This window comes from Staurois parvus, unplaced genomic scaffold (assembly GCF_062004578.1).
Source record: "Staurois parvus isolate SC_StPar_1 unplaced genomic scaffold, SC_StPar_1.0 ptg000564l, whole genome shotgun sequence".
NCBI classification, from domain to species: domain Eukaryota; kingdom Metazoa; phylum Chordata; class Amphibia; order Anura; family Ranidae; genus Staurois; species Staurois parvus.
In genome coordinates this window covers 397,086-420,005 of record NW_028318360.1, presented here as the reverse complement: position 1 = coordinate 420,005, position 22,920 = coordinate 397,086, and the positions used below count along the sequence as shown (strand labels likewise).

Sequence of the window (22,920 nt, the reverse complement as noted above, 5' to 3'; positions counted from 1 at the left end):
TCCACTTCTTCCTTATTGTATGTGGACTAGATATACAAGGGTTGGACAAAATTATGGAAACACCAGGTAAAAGAACGAAAGTTTTGGATGGTGGTTAATGGAATATGATACCATTCTTCATATAAAAATTGTTCCTGTGCTCGCAGAAATGCCGGAGGCATAAAACTAGCCTGAACCTTGTTCTCCAAAATTGACCATAGTGGCATATTGAGACCCGGCAACTGCAGCTCCCAGGTAAAGTGCGAGACTTCATCTGCATGCTCGTCAAACCACAATTTCACAACACCAGCTGTGTGAATCAAAGCATTATCGTCTTAGTAAATGGCACTGTTGGGGTGCACATGGTCGGCCAGTTTGTACATAGTTGTTGGCATTGACATTGTGCCGCCACCATGCTTTACCATTGGCACAAGACAGTCCTGGTCGTAAAAACGTGTCTGGTGGTTGGGAACAGTGTGAAGCTTGATTCATCGTACCATATTACAGTCTTCAATTGATTGATAGTCCATGATTTATGGGTGTTGCACCACTCTCTCCTCTTATGAGCATTATTATCTGTCACTAGTGGTGTGGGAATTGCAGCTTGGCCAGGAATGTTTTGCTTAAGGAGTTCCTTCTGCATAGTTTTTGTGAACATGGGCTTTGGAAGACTGAGATTGAGCTCTGCAGTCACTTTTGCAGCAGTTGTTTTCTTATTCCGATTGACAATCCTGGCCTTTTTGTTTCGGTCAGTTGACAATGTCCACAGCGCTTCTGCTTATCAGATGATGTTATGACAGCATATACAGTTTCTGAGAAAACCTTTTGATACTGTACTTTGCAAGCTGCTTGCTGTGGGGGCACCCGACAGGAGGGAGGGGCCAGGAAAGCCTGCGGGGGACCTGAGAAGAGGAGGATCTGGGCTGCTCTGTGCAAAACCACTGCACACAGTAGGTAAGTATAGCATGTTTTTTTATTTTCCACAAAAATTTTTTAAAAAATTAACCTTTAGAATCGCGTTAAAGCTTGTTCATCTACATCCCATAAGATTTATCAGCAAATGTGAAAAACCTGTTTTCACTGGTCTGAGGGCTTTCCCATATGCCTTTTCAGTGGTCCGTGTTCTTTCTTTACTTTTGTTGGAAGTGGAACAATGTTTTGCCTGTACCTGTATCATCAAGGGTCAGCTGTCTGCCCTGTTTGTTCTTTTTCAACAATTGCTGACAATTTCCGGACTTGTACTTTGATTCAGGAGGTTGCATACATTGCTCCTCAAATGTAGCCTTTCTTGTGACCATTTCTTCAGCTAGAAGGAGTTATCAGTTATGTCCTGTAAGGAGTTGCATTTGATATTACGTAAAGAGAAGGTTGTTTTGAGACTAAGGACCTTTCACCATAAATAGGATTTTGTGTTACCTTCCTTGTGTTGGGCACTAGTACCCCAAAGACAACTCTCTCCATTGCCTGGATGTGGTAAGGGCCATCAGGGTTTACCTCTCTGCTACTGCTTCTTTTGGACCTCTCTAGGTTGTTCTATCATCGTCAAGCTGTGTTCCTTATTGGCCAGTAGAAAGTGTGTGCGTGTGTTTAATTTTGTAATCTGGTTCATACTATGGTGTCCTTTTATGAAACTGAGATCAGCTGCGATCCTGAGGATCATTGCTGATCTCAGATCATTAGTGGTTTAGGAAACAGAGATGATCAACGGAGAAAATGTTATCCGCTGATCATCTCAGCACACAGAATGCCAGTGTATGAAGGAGCGATGTCAGCCCTTCACTGGTGATCTGTGTTCCCCCTCTAGATTCTCCAGCCCAGAGGTGGAGAATCGGGGGAACCGCAAACAAAGCAGCGATAATTTACCGCAGCTTAGTAAACTGTGCTTGACTGATCTCTTACTGTAATCTCACGAGATTACAGTAACAGCAGCTGGTTTCTAGCTTTCAAAGCGTTTGTAGATCACTTCTCTCCTCATTAGGAGAAGCAATCTACACCGCTTCATAAAAAGGCATTCAGAGAAGAACTGTCTCCTCTGAGAATGCCAGAGAGCTGAGCAGTGGTAATTTACCGTTGCATGATAAAAGGACACCTTTTGAGTGACAACGGCCTGAAGGTTATTTTAGGGATCCCCTTTATTCCCATTGGGAGGTCCAACTGACATCTGTTGGCATGATAACATTTGATTTTCTACCAAGTAGTGCGCTCTGCCAAGTGTCAAGGAATCTTTTTACATGCGTAATATGACCTTTCTATTAATTTAGGAGGTCATGGATTTTTGGTAAGCCTCCAAATATTCCTGGTGACGGTTTGCTCTAATGGTGTTGGATACATTCATTCTCCACCTTACAGCGGAGAATCAAGTTCAATACATGGAATTTAAATTATAAAAGGCCACACTTTTCTTTTTCACAAGTTTCATTTAGCTTTCTTTGGTTATGTGTGTTCATTATAATTTTGTTTAGTACAGCACAGTTTGTTTTAAAAGAAAATATAGGATTTTTGTATTCACCATAAAAGTGTTCTCCCTGTGAACTTCTTGCTACAACTGAGTAGGCATGTGATGGGTGGGATAGAGCCTCAAGGGGGTTGACCTTCAGTTTTCTGTTTCTCTAATGGCATTTCTCCTGTAGACAGCAGTTTAACTCCAGGTTGCTTATTTATCATGAAGCATTGTCAGTAGACTTAGAGAAAAGGATTTTTGGGTGAGTGCAAAAATACTATTTTTTTCAAGCATCTGGAGTGTGGACCACAAACAGCTTGCTGTTCAGCATTGCATAAAAGGGGAAGATAATCTTTTGCTATATAACAGCTGGAAGAGCAGCCACATCTGCAAGAGAGCTTGTTTTGAAAAAACAAAGACTTTTACCGGCCAGATCACCAAATCAAATTAAGGGAAAGAAAGCCTAAAAAAATTAATGCAGCCACCACATCTGAGAACTGGTAAGCTGCAATATAATAAATGTTTTGCTTTTGGATTTAATACCAATTTAATGTTGGTATATTAGTTATTTATAAAGTATATAATTTTTCCCTTTTTGCTATTTCATTTATTTGTAAAAATAAAATAATATTGAAATTTTGGATTTATATATATATACACACACATACAAAAACTTTATAAATACCTTTATTCCCCCCTTATTTAATAAGTGATCACATTCCCTCTGTTCTTAGCTGCATAACTGTTGGGGGTGGAGAAACAGCAATATACTGGTCTGATCTTCCTAGTGAAAGGCAGTGGGTGGGGGAGCATGCCAGCACAAGTCTGATCATTGGAGGAGAGCACACTAAGTTCCCAACATAGCTAGAGGACTAACCACGCTGTGCTCTCATGCCTAGTATGATCAGTTTTTAATAGGAAAGCAGAGGGACTGGCAGGAACACCAGAGATTTCACACAAATGAAGCAATACAAAGAGAACATAATGCTTTTTCATACAAGTACAAGGCACAGCAGACACATATCAGGAATATGAAATGTTAGGTTTACATATTTTTAAGCATGGAAACCTGTAAAGCATGCATTTAGCAAATGCCATTTGCCAAATGCCGCAGTAATACAAACACTTATGTCTTATTATAGCAGGTTGTTCTACAATAAAGACAATCGTGTGTGGATTCTTGTTATTTCTAGTTTCTAAAATAGGGGTTAGGTGCTGGTTTTAGTGATGGAAATCCATTCATCCAATTTTTCATATATCAAACAGATCAGAGTGGCGGCCATTATTGTTTTAGGATTTGTTGCTGGAAAAATATATGTCTGTACCAGGGTTCTCCTTTTGTCTGAATGCATATAAAGAAGATCATGATCACTTTGAGTTATAGATACGTTAGTGCATTCAAAAGGAATCTTTATATTTTGTGCTGATTTCAGCATGTCGAATGATCGCTTTTTGCAACTCTTTTTTCTTAAGCCTCCAGCTTTACCTACCTGCCATGTTCTCTGAAGATAATTTCCAAGAAAAAGAGAAATGCAATACTTGCCTAGGGTATGTGTATTTATTACACAGCTCACAGCACTCTACTAAATAGCACTGTGATTCCCTCCGCTCTAGGGAAACCAGATATCCTGTTTTCCTGGAAATACCCATCTAAAGGAGGTTGTGTGTTTGTATATATGTATATATATATATATATATAATGAAGAAAGCAGTGAATGGAGTGGAAATTTGTGGGAAAAGGTGATGTGGCCAAACTAAATTTTTTCCATTGTATTCTCTGAAATATGCCAGCAACCATTAGAGTTATTTAGCCTACAACCTATGGGTTGGCTGGTATGACCCTATAAATGTTTAGATCTTTTAACTACAGTCTTATGTCTAGATCTTTAGTATTTATTTTTAAATCACACAATAATTCAATGTCTATGTAAAAATATTTTTCTGATCAATTCGTAGATTTTTCTCAGATAGAACTGCGTTTACTCGCTCACTTTTCTTCTGATCCTGAGCTTTTAAAACTATTTAATGAAGCGGAGGAAACTGACATATTTGCAAATTTGGCTTCTCAGTGGTAAGTAAAACAAGCCTGATTTACTGATTTTTGAATATGTACATTGTTCACGCTTGGTAAAGCAATAAGTTCATTGCTGAGGTGACACTGTAATCTGTCTGTACTTGCCTTCCTCACGCTCCACTACCAGTGTCCCAACCAATATCCAGTACTTCCAGGTATGGGAAACATGTGACACTCCCGCTTTCCCCTACTATTATTATGTATTATGTCTGAGGGGCAAAGCAGTGGGCCTGTGTGCTGTTGTGCAACACACCAGTATGGGGAAGGACCATGCGTAACCCTGTGTAACTTTCCAGTTTCAGAAATTCAAAACTAGCACCCAAATCTTTTTGATGTTGGAGTGAAAGAACGGCAAGTATAGGCTGCTAATGTAAAAAAAAAAAAAAATATTTATAATAGTATGGGCAAAGTACTGATTTTTTTTTTTTAAATATTTCTCTGTGTAGTCTGACTTGATGGAGAACTATTGTCTTCATCCTTATAGTCTAGTTATGTTGTACTGTACGATGTGATGTTGTATGTGATGGCTATGAAGCAGGTGAAACTAGACAAAACCATAACAATCACCGAGTTTCTGCTTCTCTTTTTCCAATTTATGGTTCGTTTTGCAGACAAATAACATCAGTCATTGGACATGAAATGCAGGTACATGCAGGCCTATAAAGGCCACCCATTCAGTATGTAAACACCACCCAGTTGTATCTCTAGACTGACATTTGCTTTCTTCTGTTTGCTACTAATAGTGTTTTGAAGTGCTAACAATGGTAACATTAGGTATTAAAGCTGAACTGCAGCCTACAGACTTGAAATGTTTGTTTCTTACATACGTATACGAACCTACTTAAGAAACACACACAAATATTTGTGTATGTGAACTGGCTTAATACAGTAGATACTGCTGCAATAAAAACCAGTCTAAAAGTGCTCCAGGCACAAAAAAAAATTACCACTGCAGTGCCTCCCCCACCCACAACTACAAGGGTTCAATGCTTGTGGGGGTAGAGGAATAGTGTGTAATACTTACCAACTGTGCGACTGATCCCCCCAAAGCCTCATATCTAAGACACCTGCATGCTTACATTATACAGTACAATGCAGGGCCAATGGTTGGATCCAAGCACCAGCTCCTGCCCGCATGTCAGTTTGACATGCATGTCCAAAGTTTGCATTATGTCTATGCAGCCACTGCACCTGTATTCACTTCTATGGGCTGCCTACACACATCTGCCAGCGGATCTGAACAAAGGATGGCACTAACTGGCTGTCTGAATGAGCCGTAAGTGTGTGTTTGAAACTACAGCTTTTCACTATACCAGTTTTCCAGTCTTTTAAATATTGGTGGGGGAGGGAGTTTATCAGCTGAGTTGGTTGTTATGCCATTGTTTCTTTAAAATAACAGTGGCACAAAGGGTGTCCTCTTAACAAGTGAACTTTAATCCTTTTAGAATATGAACATTTATGGCTGTGTGGCTGTGTAGCAGATCGGTGACTTGCTAAATAATTATCTCATATGCCTCTAATGGAAGCAGCCATTATCATGAAAAAAGTGCACTTGGCTAAGGCTCAGAAAGCATGAATAGATTGAAAAAAATATATTCAATGACCCAACGCACATGAATGAAAAAAAACAAAACAGGGATGCAAGGAAGACTGGAATCAAAAGTTGATATGGAGAGAGAAGAATGGAGGAAACTGCTGCAAGGTTCTATGACTCTTGATGAATTACTCCAACGATGAGATACAGTTATGGCCAAAATATTGGCACCTCTACATTTCTGTCAGATAATACACCACTTTGCCCAGAAAATTGTTGCAATTACAAATGTTTAGGCATGCTCATGTTTATTTCTTTTGTTTGTATTGGTATGACACAAACAAGTGGAGCACTTTGAGCTGATTCACACATGTGCGATACGGATTGAGGCTCAGGTTTCACAGCTAATTGATACATTAGTTGTTCACGTCAGGTTTACATCAGGTTCAGGACAGGGTTAGCTCAGGATTTTATCTTGTTCACACATATGCGGTTTAGAAACGGTTCCCATAGAAGTCAATAGCCTGTAATCCATACTTGGATCGGGCTGCACTGCTCAGAAATCGGACATGACTCTCCTTAAAGTCCGCACTGAATATTGACTTCTATGGGAACCGTTTCTAAATCTGACGTGTGAACAGGATAAAATCCTGAGCTGATCCTGTTCTGAACTTGATGTAAACCTGACCTGAACCGCTGAACAGCTACTGTGTCAATTAGCTTTGAAACCTGAGCTTCAATCCTCACTGCACATGTGTGAATTGGCACTAAAGATGCAGAAGTTATCACTGTGCTCTCTTGTAAGCATGTTCACAGTGTTCGATTGAATTCACTGTTCAGAATGATAGCGCTCTGAGGGTCAATTCCCATGTATTAAAAGCATGCTTTGGTACTAGTTTTTAGATACATATTTTTGTGCACTGGCAAACATTAATACAGTATACACCTTAGACATACACTGATGTGCATCATTAACATTTTCTGTGGAGTTGATTTACTAAAACTGGTGCACACAGAATCCAGTGCATCTGTGCATAGTAACCAATGAGCTTCTATGTTTTACTGCCAGAGCTTAACCTCCCTAACGGTCTGATTATGTCAATATTTCTGTGCTCAAAGCAATACATTTTTTTGCATGGAAATATGTATTTTTTTATTGTAGTCCTGTCATTTTTAGGAATATCTCACTGAAATCTGTCCGATCAAGAGTCTATTAAACATCCCGGGTATGTTAAAATTTGAAACACGAAATCATAAATTATAATTTAATAAATAATCATAAAAAAATAATAATATAATAATAAATTTAATTCAATAATATAATCAAACCAAAAACACTGAAATTTGAAATAGAGCTCCAAGTTCGCACATCGCTGAGCAAAGTCGCAAAATCGTTTTCAGTGTCTGATGACGAATTTCCTCACAAATCATTATCACTCAATTCTGCAAGTGGTTCTGATTTACTATCGCTGTTCCCTAGCTGGTCTAAAATCGCTTTTGACCTAAAGGGACACTTTTTGGACGCCATGGACTTTTCTAAGTTTCCAGGCAGAAAGAACAGTAAAAATGCAGGCAGGGCACAGGACAAAGCACTCAGGACAAAATGTATGTGAAATGGTTTGATACATTAATGTTTTACTGTGTTATTTTAGTGTATTTAGTGAATGTCACTTTTTGACATTTTTACATTTCCCGCTGTTCCGTCCCCATATGTCCTGACGTCACAGGGAACGGAACCCAGATGACAGATGCCGGCATCTGCCAAAGGACATTGCCGGGGACACTGCAGGAGGGACATCGCGGGAGCGCAGGACAGGGTAAGTGAAGAAGAGATCCTGGAGCAACGCTGCAAGGTATTCCCGAGTGTAGCTCGGGGTTACCGCTTGTGGTGCTGAAACTTTGCCCCGAGCTACACTCGGGAATACCTCCAGGGGGGTTAATTGAACAAACTGGAATTAGAAGCTGATTGGTTACTAAGCACAGCTGCACCAGATTCTTTGTTCATCAGTTTTAGTAAATCAACCCGTGTGTTTTAATAAAATGTTGCACTGAATTAAAAGGAAAAATCCTCATTTTTCATCAAATAGCATTGTGCTTCTAATAAAGACAATTTGCTTCATTACACATCCCCCATAACCCCTTTTCATCTGCAGTCTCTATTTTAACATTTCTCAACACAATGCCCCATGCTGGAGATACAGTAATAAACATCCTCCCTTTGAGAGCTACTAGGTAACACTTTGCAAGGCTGGTGGCTCTTATTCCCAGCTGCCTCTGGTCCCCAAAGGCTACTGGACACCAGTCAGAATGATTCACTTTCATGTGATGTTTATAACCGATATAACATCATTCACATGCAGGCTGAAGGCATCAAAATAAACCTATGACACTGCAGTTTGAAGGTGTTAATGTGCATCTGTTTATTGCTATTACAGTTTAAAAAAAAAACTGCTTTTTTTTAGTGTTTGTCAGCCAAAAATTAAAAAGAGCTAGGTGTAAAGCAGTGTATCACAGAAAAAAAGGTATCCATATTACAAGAATTTTTGTCAAGTTAACAGATGCATGTTTTACTCCTCTAAAATTGGCTTTGGCATCTAGTCATCAATAACCTCTGGTCACAAAACATTTGACCTCAGTCATGAACAGCATGCTTGCAGGAGAATCTAAGTTAAAATTGTACTTTTCCATATTTTATCCTTTCTATTAGCTTTCATTTTGTCCTCTCTGCTAGCTCTGTTAATTGCAGTTTCGCATGAAGTGCTTGAACATGATTTGGGGTTTCAGAAAAGTACTTCTTAAGACTCAATTATCATTTTGTATGACTCTGGAACATTTGTAACATTTTAGTTGCTAAGGGATTAATAGCCCAGTACATTTCTATGAGGACAGACAAATAAAGGAGTACAAATGTGCTTCAGTGGATAAATCGTGATCTCTGTATTTTGGTGCTCAGATAAACATATTACATTGGGCTTTCCTCTGTGAGTCATTACTTAGATAACCATGACCTCAATGACCATGACTTCTGATGGAAAAACAAAAAACAGTTTTTAATGTGGGTACAAACTGGAAAAAATGAACATCAGTTGTTTTTCTCCATCAATGTGCTTTAAAATAGACTGCATGACCTATGAGTGAGTGGTCTTTCCCCCACACTGTGGCAAAATGAGCTTTTAGTGGAAGCTAAAATAAGTTTGGGTCTCAGAATATACAGTAACTGTGTATAAAAAACTACTGGCAGATATGAGACATACAGTGGGGCAAAAAGTATTAGTCAGCCACCAATTGTGCAAGTTCTCCCACTTAAAAAGATGAGAGAGGCCTGTAATTGGCATCATAGGTAGACCTCAACTATGAGAGACAAAATGAGAAAAAAAAAATCCAGACAATCACATTGGCTGATTTGGAAAGAATTTATTTGCAAATTATGGTGGAAAATAAGTATTTGGTCACCTACAAACAAGCAAGATTTCTGGCTCTCACAGACCTGTACCTTCTTCTTTAAGAGGCTCCTCTGTCCTGCACTTATTACCTGTATCAATGGCACCTGTTTGAACTTGTTATCAGTATAAAAGACAACTGTCCACAACCTCAAACAGTCACACTCCAAACTCCACTATGGTGAAGACCAAAGAGCTGTGGAAGGACACCAGAAACAAAATTGAGGACCTGCACCAGGCTGGGAAGACTGAATCTGCAATAGGCAAGCAGCTTGGTGTGAACAAATCAACTGTGGGAGCAATAATTAGAAAATGGAAGACATACAAGACCACTGATAATCTCCCTCGATCTGGGGCTCCATGCAAGATATCACCCCGTGGGGTCAAAATGATCACAAGAACGGTGAGCAAAAATCCCAGGAACACACAGGGGGAATGACCTGCAGAGAGCTGGGACCAACGTAACAAAGGCTACCATCAGTAACACACTACGCCGCCAGGGACTCAGATCCTGCCGTGCCAGACGTGTCCCCCTGCTTAAGCCAGTACATGTCCGGGCCGGTCTGAAGTTTGCTAGAGAGCATTTGGATGATCCAGAAGAGAATTGGGAGAATGTCATATGGTCAGATGAAACCAAAATAGAACTGTTTGGTAGAAACACAACTTGTCGTGAGCAAGCCGGCACACTCTGACAGGAAGACTCAGTGAACTATCACAGTGCTCCACAGCATTGTGTTAGTTCATTGAGAGCTACAAGCTGACAGCTGCTAAGGCTGTTGGTACCTGTAGTTTTCTCATTCACAGAGGACTGTTTTTATTTTGAAAGCTAGCGGGAGGAGAGGATCCCCCGATAACTGTCTAAGTGGAGGAGCAGGGGCTGTTCCTTTCATAATGTTACATGTTACACCCTGAATATGGGTGTGACATGTTATGAAAGGTGAACTTTATCCTTTAAATTATACTTTAATAACAAGACAATCAATCAACGTGAATATAGCTTGTTAGGGCCATTTATTGCAAGAAATAGGAATCATGGCTTTTATGGGGTAGGGCACTGTTCATTTTTGTTTTTAACAGTGATCTCCAAAACTACAATGGTGGGGCCGTCAAAATCTGTAAGTAAGCTCACAGCCACATAGTGGCTGTGAGTTTGAAAAATCAAACAGCTGTAAAGTGCCATTTTCCCTGCCATGACTAACATCCTTTCTGGTCCCAGAGCTCACTTGGATCCTTACTCATAATACTCAAAGCATGTACAGAGAAAAAAAAGAACACTAAAAGGTAAGTTTATGGGAGCACCCAGCACAGCGCAGGGAGTGGGTTTGGGTTTTTTTTTTTTTTTTTTTACAGTTGTTAGTTACTAATGTGTGTTGCTGTCCGTGGTCCTGATCAATAATGAACAGTTGCAAGCTGGTGATATGCACATTTTAAAAGTGTTTATCAGGTGTCTGGCAGACATAATAAATAAGTATATCCAAGCAGACTATGTAGACTAGAGTCATCTGTGCATTGGTAATCTTTACTTGCTGCACTCACATTGCACATCAGTTCCACCCCTGTACCCCCATCACACCACTGTACTCCTATTGTACACCTGTTGCACCCCCCCCCCCCAGCCGCAGCTCACCTATGCACCCTGTCTGCAACTCACCTGACTCAATTTACCTCTGCAACACACGACTGCAGCTCACCTTTGCACATCCCCCCCTCCTCCTCCACTGCTCTCATATGGTTAGCTAGTTTTGCAAAACACAGCTGTCAGCAGCCGGCCCCTCTCTGTAGTAACTCCCGTTTCGGGTCCTATCTTCCCACACAGTGCACCAAGCGCACTCGCCGCTCCACCTCTTCCCCACTGGCCGGTGATCACCCCTGGGGCATCGGCTTCCATACATTAGGCTTCAGGAGGAGATGCCCCAACCCTAAACACACTGCATACTGCACCCGCAGATATCTGTTCCTTCCTTGTCCCACAGTGAGTACAGAGGTAGGGAGGTTCTGTGGGAGCGGATGGTGCTGTCACTTCAGCCACGTGTCTGTGTTTATAAGAGACAGTAGATATGGGTGTGCACAAGGCTGGTGGCAGAATGGCGTTCCGCCATGTTCCGGCTGAAAAAAAGCCCTGATCACAACTAGGTCTTATTTTCAAGGTAGGTCTTATACTTTAGCAATTCCCAAAAATAGCACTAGGTCTTATTTTCGGGGTAGGTCTTATTTTCGGGAAAACAGGGTACACACTATATAGGGATATGCTGTCTTCATATTTCATGTCTTGAGGTTTACAACCACTATAAAATGGAACTTTACTCTCTCAATCAACATTTACTATTTTTTGATCCTTATGCTGCTAGCATTACTAAATAGATAGGAAAGTATATCATATTTACTTGTTTTAAACTCTTTTTGTACTTTTCTTCAGTTACTTTCTGGTTTCTGGCCTAGGCAAATGATACCATACATCCCAGGAGTCCTCAGGAGTGGAGGAGGAGCTTTCTTAGTTAAGCACACCCTGCATGCCTGAGCTAAAGGCAGATGGATTCCAGAAAGTAAATGCTACATGAATCAACTGCCCTTACTCAAGATGGCTACCGCCAGAAATGTCAGTGGGTGTTTTTCAAAGTGATTTCTCAATAAAATAAAGCATGGAGATATGGATGGATGAGGGAGTTTGCGTTGAATATTAGAAATTCATTTTTATAGTGTTTTTGTTTTTTTGTGCTCACATGCACTGTAGTTTCACTTTAAGTAAGATACCAACAAATGTAAAGCCTGACTCTAGCTGTTTTATGCTTCTCCTTTTGCTATACAGCTTTGTCTGTTAAGGAAAGAGAAACATCATTCTATCTTCTGGCAGGATCAACAAATAATAAAACAGTTACTGGAGCAGCGGAGAAAAACAAAAATTGCTGTACAATGCAACTACAAGACTGTGTCGTATTTGCCATATTTTAATTTGGCTCATAGTTCTAATTTAAACTTTGCATATAATCTTAGTAAATCATTGCTTGGATACAGGAGGTTTTGCTACTTCTTCAAGTAGTGATTTACTGATATCAAGATCACTTCAGGATTGCTTTGTTTACTGTGTTGGCTGGCCAAGAATCAGGCCAGCTGTTTCCATGGAAATGGGTAATTGAAAATAGACATTTTTTTGCTAAATAAGGGTTTATAAAACAGTACATGACTTGCAACAGACTGATTAATGAATATTTGCCGTGGATATTCTGCTGCCATGCAGAAAGCTCCCACAGGTTAACGAAGTTGCGGGAGGTTAAGGAGTGTGGCTGACTTCATCAGCTTGTGGAGCAAATATAAGATGGTTTGAAATAAAATGAAAGGTTTATGCAGGTTGTTAGGAAGTTTGTTCATTTCAGCGCTGATGTTCCTTTTAAAAATCCACAGCAAGTTCAATTTAAGTTCAGTTGTGCAAAGTCACACAATAAAGATTATTGTATCCAAACTGAGAAGCAGAATTTGTGAGCAGCCATGAAGATCTGAGAGATTTTGGCAACTTTAGGCATAGCTGTGCAGATAAAAAAACAAAAGTATAAAAGAACTGTTATGCTGTACAGATTACAGGAATAGAGTGATGGTGCAGAAAAGGATCAGCCCTGCAAGTAACTAAATCCATTTCAGAGAAGTAATGAGACATAAAAGGGAATACTATTGGAGGAGCAGATGAATAATGTGTTTTGAATGTGAGCATATTACAATATTTGCTAGCTGAGAGACATCTGGGTGGAGCATAGCGATGCAGAGGAACAAAATTCAGACAAGACTGCAATAAGAGTTTAAAATCAATAGGATAACTCTACAGCAACATAGCAAGATGTTGCCATAGTTTTATGGAGATAAAATGAGACATTCCTAACTATTTGTTGGGCCACAATTCAAATACACAAACACAGAAAATAAAGAGAGGTAAAAACAAAGTAATTCAAAGTATTCACGGAAGCAACTAAAATCCACAGTTCCCTAGAGATTGCATTAAATCCACCAAGTGTATAATTTTGAGTGAAAGTACCAATTTCAGTTCGGATCAGTCCACACAGCACTCATCTGTAGAAAATATATTTTTCTTCATATATCCTTATCAAGTCAAGTGCCCAAAACAATCATCCACTAATTGTCTTGGGTTTGCTGCCTCCGTTTTGGATCATTTTATTTAGTTGCACAGATTTCAGAAAAGGTTTTTCATTAGGGTTTAGGTTGGCCTGCCAATGGGGACAGCAGTGGGTAGACAGTGTTTAGGGACGAAAGGAGGCACAAACAGTGGAAGGCTTTTTAGCTTAATGCATTAAAGTGATTGTAACGTCTTTTCTCCCTGTGTCTTTCAGGACAGCCCCTTGAGACGTAGAGCTCCTCCCTCCGGGTCAGGAAACACGCCATCCCCCACACCTTTAAAAGGCGGACCTCCAGGCCTCCATCCCCAGTTTTTGAGTGTTTCCTGATCCGGAAGGAGCACGTTTTGGAACCTGGAGGGGTCTCTGCACTCTAGGGGCGGTCCTGGAAGAGTGTGGGCCCAGGCACTTACCTCCTCTCCCGGCGTGATCCCCCCACGGTGAGTGGAGTGGGGCGCGTGGAAGCCTTCATCCTCAGGTGAGGGACCGGTGGTGGCAGTCTGTCATTTGCAGGGGTGCTGGGTGTGTCCGGCGGAGAGTTTGGACATCCGATCCCTTTGGGCCTGGCTACTTCTTCTCCCCCATGCGTGGCTGTGCAGGCATGCAGGGCGCTGGGGGAAGGAAACAGGCGAGACTTCCGGGGGCGGGGCCTGCGCTCCATAGGCCGGAAGTCTGACGCGACTTCTGGTGGACGAGGCCCTGCGTTCCACGGACCGGAAGTGAGGCTCCTCTCAGGTAGGCTTGGGGAGGGTGGTTGGTTGCCCCCCAAGTCTATGAGGGCAGGTGCTGGTGGGGCACGCTGTAGGTTCCCCTAGCACAGGGTGTGTAGTGGGTCTTTTGGGGCTGAGGGTCTGTATTGTTCTTCTGTCTTTTTCTTTAGGTTAAGACCCAGGACAGGACCCCGGTTCAAGCCCCAAAGAAAAAATGTGCAGTATGTGCGGCTAAATTGGGGTCTGCGTGTGAGAAACCCCTGTGCCATGACTGTATAGACAGCTTAGTCATAGATGAGTCCTTCACGGCCTGCCACAAAGTGTTATCCTCTATTAAAGATGACATGACGGCGACTTTTCAGTCTTTTAGGTCCCTGTTCGATAGAATGCAGACTCCACTGGGGCCTTGGGCGCAGCCGGCCACAGCTGTAGGGGCAGCCAGGCAGGAGGACCCGGAGGAAGAGGACACTCGGTCCCTTCCCTCTTCCCAGGCGGGTTCTGGGTCGGAGGCCGATAACGAGGAAAAGGGTACCGCTTCCAGAATCTCTAGATATAAATTGGCCCTAGAGGATGTGGAGGATCTCCTAAAGGCTATTTAAGATACCTTAGATATTGAGGAGGAGGAAGTCTGCATATCCAAGCATGACCTCATGTACCAGGGGCTTCATGCTAAAAAGAGCAGAGTTTTCCCAGTCCATAGTTCTTTGATTGAGACCATTAAGCAGGAATGGGAAAATCCGGAAAAGAAACCCTTCTTTTCAGGGGCTCTGAAAAGATTTCCTTTTGATGAAGATGCTTCTCAGCCTTGGAACAAGGTTCCAAGATTGGACGCCCCCTTATCTAGGGTTTCTAAAAGGATGGATCTAACCTTTGAGGACATGGGGGCTTTAAAGGACCCCATGGATAAAAGGGGTGAGGTCCTGCTACGTAGGGCATGGGAGTCTTCTTCGGTTAGCCTTAAACCAGCCCTATCAGCTACCTGTGTGGCCAGGAACTTAGAATGCTGGCTTACACAGTTACAGAACCATCTGGTGGCGGGAACTTCAAGGCAACAGATTTTAAAATCTATGCCTCTACTTTTTAAAGCAGCTGGTTTTCTGGCAGATGCCTCGGCGGAATCGGTCAAGCTAGCAGCAAGATCTTCGGCCCTAGTTAATTCAGCCAGGCATGCTTTATGGTTAAAGACCTGGACAGGGGACTCGGCGTCTAAGTTACGCCTTTGCGCTTTGCCTTTCTTTTTGTGCCTGGTTTGGAGGAGGCCCTGGAACGTATGGCTGATAAAAAGAGAGCCTTCCCAGAAAGTAAAAAGAAAGTATTTCCCAGGAAGACTTTTTGTCCGAAATCCCAGATGCCGCAGAGTAGGGAAAGCCACCCTAAGAAACATTGGACGGGGCATAAGAACAGGGCAAAAGGGGGGATCTTATTCAATCCTCCTCAAGGCCCCTCCAAGTGACAATGACTTAAGCGTCCCGGTGGGGGGAAGGTTGGGGTCCTTTCTCCCTCAGTGGGCGTCTATCTCCCCGAACTCCTACATTTTGGACCTGATTCAGAAGGGTTACAGGCTGGAGTTTGACTCCTGTCCACCAAGCAAGTTTTTGATCACCAATCTTCCCAAAGACTGGAAGAAGGCTCAGGCTCTTTGCGGTCTGATTGGGGATCTAGTAGACCAGCGGGTCCTAGTTCAGGTTCCTCAGGACAAGATGGGTTTGGGGTGTTATTCCCACGTATTTGTCGGGGGGAAAACCCTCGGGCAAGTTTCGACTGATTTTGAACCTACGGCCTCTGAATCTGGCGCTGAAATACAAACATTTCAGAATGGAGTCAATTTATTCTGTAAAAAATATCCTTTTTCAGGATTGTTTTATGGCCACACTAGATCTAAGGGACGTGTATTTTCACATCCCTATCCATCAAGCAAGCCAGAAGTACCTAAGGATAGCGGTAAGGATGGGTTCACAGGTCCTCCACTGGCAGTGTCAGGCCTTACCCTTCGGGCTGGCGTCGGCACCGAGAATTTTTACCAAGGTGTTGACGGAGGCCTTGGTGCCCCTAAGGATGAGGTCTATCACGATTATTCCTTATTTGGACAATCTTCTTTTTGTGGCCAAATCTTTTCAGCAATTGACCGAGGAGCTGCTGGTGGCTCAGAATCTCCTTCAGGGTCTTGGGTGGCTCGTCAACAGGGACAAATCGGCATTAACACCCTCCCAGAAAGTAGTTTATCTGGGATACGAGATTTGTCGTCGGAGAGAAAGATTTTCCTTCCTCGGGAGAAGGTTCTAAAGATGGGCCAGATGCTGGCAGGATTGCAAAGCAATCTGTTGGTGTCTGTGAGAGAGGTCTCAAGTGCAGTGGGTCTTATGACGTCTTGTTTTCTGGCGGTTCCGTGGGCAAGGCTCCACCAAAGGCCGCTTCAGGCATTTCTGCTGAAGATATGGGACGGAGACAGCTCTACATTAGAACAAGCGGTCCAGCTCCCGTCCAAAGTCAAAAGGTCCCTTTGGTGGTGGCGGAAAGAGGCAAATTTGACAAAGGGGTTAGAATGGTGCCAGCTCATTGTGACAACAGATGCCAGCAGCTACGGTTGGGGAGCCCATCTAGAAGACATGGCAGCCCAGGGGTAGTGGTCTCGAAGAGAGTAGCTAAAATCTTCAAATCAGAGGGAACTGATGGCAGTTCAGAAGGCATTGGAGGCCTTTGGAACAAAATTGGAAAACCGTCACTTGCATGTCCGGTCGAACAACGTAGCGACAGTGGCCTACATAAACAAGCAGGGAGGTACTCGGAGCCCTTCTCTACAGAGGATTGCAGGTGATATTCTGGTTTGGACTGAGCAAAATCTTCTTTCGGTATCCGCAGTTCCTCTAAAGGGATCGCAGAACTCCCTAGCGGACTTCCTGAGTCGACGACCAATCAGTCACGAAGATTGGTCTCTCAACCAGGAGAACTTTCAAGAGTTCGTAGATGGGGGGTTCCAGAGATCGACCTTTTTGCATCACAGGAAAACAGAAAAGTCAGTCAATTTTTTTCCCTGAACCTACGGGAGCAGGCCTTAGGGATAGACTCCCTGTCGACCTCTTGGGACTTCAGCTTGGCTTATGCATTTCCTCCGGTGAGATTAATCCCGGCGGTCCTGCAAACGTTTGTGAGGGAGAAGACGGATCTTGTCCTAATAGCACCCTTTTGGCCAAAGAGGCCCTGGTTCTCCCTGCTGAACAGTCTCGCCTCGATTCCCCCGTTTCCTCTCCCGGAGAGGGAAGATCTGATTTCTCAAGGCCCTGTTCTGCATCCGCGGATCAGGACCTTGAAGTTGACAGCTTGGTTTTTGAAGAATAACTCCTCAAAGCCAGGGGGTTTTCGGACGCAGTGGTAAAGACTTTGGTTAGCTGCTGTAAGCCGGTAACCAGAGCCATCTATGCAAAAGTCTGGAAAAAGTTTAGTTCATGGTTGTCAAGTCAGCGGCAGGGGCCCACAGACATTCCGGCAGTCTTGGATTTTTTTTCAGGAAGGGGCAGATCGAGGACTCTCAGTGAGCACCTTAAAGATGCAGGCTTCGGCCCTAAGCATTTTTCTGCAGGTTCCCCTGCAGCAAAATCCTTTTGTAGTAGGCTTCTTCAGGTCCCTTTCGAGGTCTAGACCAATTGGGGTCAGGCCTTGTCCAGTTTGGGATCTATCCTTAGACCTGAAGACTTTGATCTGCAAACCTTTTGAACCTTTAGAAGAGTCTGCAGTTAGGTTTTTGACTTTAAAGGTGTTTTTTTGGTAGCTATCACGTCAGCCCGGAGGGTGAGTGAGTTGCAAGCCCTTTCCATTAGGGAGCCTTACCTGACCGTTTTTGAGGACAGGGTCATGCTCAGGACAGATCCAGGTTTTCTCCCTAAAGTTTCCTCCTCCTTTTATAAGTCTCAGGATGTAGTCCTGCCGACCTTTAGTTCTTCTCCTGAAGGTAAAGAAGAAAAAGTTAAGTTTACTAAATGTAAGGAGGAGTCTTATGATTTATCTTGATAAGTCCCGGGAATTTAGAAAGTCAGATTCCCTTTTTGTTCTATTTTCGGGTGAAAAGAAGGGTTCAGCAGCATCCAAATCCACGATAGGTAGATGGATTAAATTGGCTATCGGGGAATCTTACAAGGTTTTAGGGATTCCTCCCCCCTTTGTTAAAGCTCACTCGACTAGATCCTTATCCGCTTCCTGGGCAGAGAGGGCCAGGGCTTCGCTGGAGGAAATCTGTAAGGCAGCCACCTGGTCAAAGTTCTCTACCTTCGGGAGGCATTACCGCCTGGATCTCCTGTCAAGTAGGGAGCAGGCATTCGGGCGCAAGGTCCTCCAGGCAGTGGGCCTGCCCTGAGGGGTAAGTTTATCGTCTCAAGGGGCCGTGCTGAAAGACGCAGGGAGAAAACCAGAGTTAGGCTTACCGGTAACTCCTTTTCTACAAGTCTTTCAGGACAGCCGTGATTTCCCACCCTAAAGATGTGCAAGTGTTGCATATGAGATTATCTATGTATATTTGTGTCTTTCAGTGTCTTCCGCTAGTTCTCGAGTTCAATTGGGGATGGAGGCCTGGAGGTCTGCCTTTTAAAGGCGTGGGGGATGGCGTGTTTCCTGATCCTGAGGGAGGAGCTCTACGTCTCAAGGGGCTGTCCTGAAAGACTCGTAGAAAAAGGAGTTACCGGTAAGCCTAACTCTCTTTTTTTTTTTCAATAACCTCTATACTTTACTGCTCCGTGCAGTGAAATTGCACAGAGTGGCCCTGCACCTCCTCTTCTTGGGTCCCCTGCTTGTGCATCCCTGTGCTCCCTCTGCACAGGATTTGACTGACAGCAGTGGGAGCACTGCCTCAGCAATACCTTTGAGAGTGGGGGGAGAGACGCGACCTGCACAGCGCTGGATCAAGTTAGGACTAGCTAACGTCTTTTAGTTCTGATTGAACTGTAAGGGCACTGATGAGCACTCTCATAGTTCATTCACAAGACCTGCAGCTTTCAACAGACAGCCCATATGAAGGAACGGGCAGAAAGCTGCAGAGCTTGCCTGTAGAAGCCTAACAATTGCACCACTGATCCACTGATTAGAAAAAAATAACAAATGCACATTTTTTTTCCTGAAAAAATTATGTGCATTTATTTTTTTTTCTTAAACTTAACCTACGCTGGGTTTTAAAGGATATCTTGCTGCCTGTGTCCCCTTGGGGCAATTTCCCCTCACTTTCTGTTCTGAAGATGCTACAGGAAATTTCTCTAAAGTGAATGGAATTCTCATCTAAGGCTTTATGGAGCCTGTTGGACACTTAGCTCCTGTGTGCTTTATGGAGCCTGTTGGACACTTACCTCCTGTGTGCTGATGTGTAAAATTTCCAGAAGTCAGGCAGCTGCACATGCATTCATTCGAGAATACAGATTAAAGCTGTACTTAATTTTGCTAATGGGTTCTGTACCAGTAAATACCTATGCATGCATATATGGCTGTTCTGCTTGAACACATTTCTTTGGTGTTCGGGTAGAAGAGATATACGCTCATGTGCAGGTAAGCATTGCAGAAGCCATCAGCATTTACCAGAGCATGGTCACATACAGCCATTCACTTTTATTGAAGGCTATATGCGGCTTATGCAGCTCCCTGGCTGCCAGAAAGAGCTAGGGATTTTGCGCCTCAGTACAGCAGAGAAGCCACTAAGTGTCTATGTGCATGAGGCTTATGAAAGTTAGAATAGGAACAGGTGTCCCACTGGAGAATTTTCCCTCACCAGTTGTGGCAACAGCTTAAAATGTTTGGATTTGTCCTCACTTTCTGTGCCAGCGACTACCAAATATTGGGGTAAAACTCATCAATAAGGATATAAACAGCAATAAAAACCTATTAAAGATTCCAATCTTTCCATACTGTATCCAAAAACTAAAATAAAAGGACAAATTGCAATTACGTACACTAGGGCATATTTATAAAGTAGTCAATTTGACATTCACTGCAGGTGAATTGGTAAGGTGCATTTGTTTTAAAAAAAAAAAAAACAGTATTTGATTCACCACCAGTGAATGTTTGGTGAATATCCCTTTCACTGCTGCTTTATAATTATGCAGCTAAGGGTAAAATTCAGTGCTTAGCTCTAAGGCAAGAGTCAGGTGTTGTGAGGTATAGCAGATTATTGCCAAGTGACATAAAGGGTGGAGGTGAGGGTATGTTATTGCATGATGCTCTGATGGAGGAGATTGCTTGGTTGTTATACTGTTTAAAGATACCTGTGACAGACTCAACTGTGACAGGGGTTTTGGAGCGGACTGCAGGCTAGTCTCTTGCCTACTACTGATCATGGGCCCTGGCATCTGAGTGGATTCTATTCTTTAGATGTGTGCCTGGGGGGACCTTTGAAGTAGTTTTTACTTCAGATTCAAGTCCACGTCTCCCTGAAACACACAGACTCTGAGAAATGGAGGACCTGGATACAGAGTTGGAGCCTCTGTGCCCAAACCAGCATTGACTGTTTCAACCCCCCTCCTAGACTTAGAGCAGATGTTAGTATAATCAGCTCAAAACAACCTGATGCTGAGGTCTCTTGCTGTAATCTGTTTATTAAGGTGTATTGTGTTCATTGAGTTAATTGAGTCACCTATTGTATGTCTGTTGGCTAGTCCTCCTGGAGGTTCCTACATGATGGAATTAGTCTGGTGTCAATTTTACCTTGTTATCTAATCACTGTGGGATGTTTATCCCGATGTGTAATAGTTGCTTTTATTGTTCATGTGGGGACTGCCCTTATTTTTGAAGTTTATAAAACCTTTATTTCTGTTCAATAAACAGTTCCAGTTGCACCTAAGATAGTGTCATCTAGGTCTTGGGTGCAATGCCCAGCTATAATACTTTGTTCCTGTGTCCCAGCGGCAAGGAAGCAGTTCTCTGAAGGAAGCACCCAGGATACCTAAATCCACTGCGTAGTTTAGCAGACCATATCTAGAACTAGGTAAGTTGATTGCTCTTCCTGAAGTGTGTTCACTGTGACCTTCAGTGGATTTCAAGGATTATTCTTGTTTTAGTTTGTCCTGTTATTTTAATTCTTATGGTTTCCCTCAAAGTAGTGATCAAGGAAATACTGTAACTCTCAACCTGAAAATGTATAATAACATGACAGCTGTACTAGAGCAGAAAAACAGATGGCATCTGCTCAGCAAAGACCCTGTCTCATGTGGTGTCCCATCCAAAAACAATATGTGACTTTACAAACAAGGAAATAGCATAAGGACCCCTGGGCTTTATTTGGATGATAGCTCAAAGTATAGCATAGCTTTACTGCCCTTATTTAGAGAGTGGGGGGAGATCACTGCCTTTGCATCTCTCAACTGTAGCTCAGCAATGCAGCACAGATCAAAGAATCTTCTCTAATCTTGTGTTCCCTTTTAAAAGCAGTCTGATATGTCAAGCAGGAAATTGTTGATAACTGGACAAGGAATAAGTCTGAGAAAACAGACAGAGAAATTTCATACTGTGAAATATAATGAAGTCATCTATGGCAGTGTTTGATTCCTAGAGCGTGATGAATTTTAGTCTTTATGATTGTTGTTCTGTAGGATAGTAAAAGAAGGGATTTCAAATATACCTAAATGTTAAAATTAGGAACTTTTCAGTCACATATAGAGTGGTCTATGAGTAACAATTATTACATTCTATGTAAAATTGGCTTTACAGACCCCATGTTAACCTTCTCCCAGCACCCAGTCTCCAGCATTTCTTTTTTCAGCCAGAGAGAGTAAAGATTGTGAATGATCTAGTACTGGAGCATCCATTTGAGATATCTGTTCATGTTCCATGCCAACATAACATGCTATGGCTCTTCCAAGAATTTGGAAGAGACCCACAGCGTAGCTATACTGTGGCAATTCCAAAGCTATACTGCAACAAATAATAATAATAGTCAATGAAAAATGTAATGTCTCTTTACAGTGGTGGTCAGCGGGAAGAATGCCCCACTACACTGGAACAAGTAATAATAGCCAGACTGGGAATGCCTCACTACACTTGAGGTACTGTAAATAGAAAAAATGCACCTTACATTGGTGGTTCACGGGTGGAAAAATGCCTTGTTGCATTGGTAGTCAGGGTACTGCCCCCTACATTGATGGTCAATGGGTAGAATACCCTTCTTAAAACAGCTGAAAAGATCATTTGTTTCAGTGGTTGCTTACCATGTAAATAGGAAAGGTTCTGCTGGTTCTGTGCAGCACTCCAGGTACTGCCAGGCAGAAGATTAATCCACAAAAAAAGCAGCACAATAGAGCTTATGGTGTAGGAATTATTTGACATTTATTATGTTAGAAATTCTGTATATAGCCCTTCAGAACAAACAGTGCACAGCCCACATGTGCTTTTCTGATTGCTTTACTGCAACAAGGAAACAGGAACTTTTATTTCAGAGAAATGACATAGAGCAGTGTTTCTCAACCTTTTTTCAGTCAAGGCACCCTTTAAAATTATGGACAGTGCCGAGGCACCCTATTCTAAAATGGGGTGCCTCAAGACTGTCCATAATTTTAAAAGGGCACCCCATTCTAACATGTGAATAACTATTCTAATAGTTTTATAGAACGCAGCAACATCCACACATGTATGACACCTAACATTAGAGGTGATTTATTC

General features: G+C 42.5%; 1 protein-coding gene and 1 pseudogene across 1 annotated transcript in view; both read left to right on the top strand.

Annotated features, from left to right (window-relative positions):
* The window catches only part of POLN (DNA polymerase nu), a 135,867-nt gene that overhangs the window by 61,366 nt on the left and 51,581 nt on the right, over positions 1-22,920 (top strand). The window contains exon 15 of the mRNA XM_089691520.1: positions 4,376-4,490. Within this exon, the coding sequence (XP_089547646.1) occupies positions 4,376-4,490 (115 nt within the window). The remainder of the gene's footprint in view (positions 1-4,375; positions 4,491-22,920) is intronic.
* LOC149450687 (uncharacterized) lies at positions 16,965-17,668 on the top strand (annotated as a pseudogene).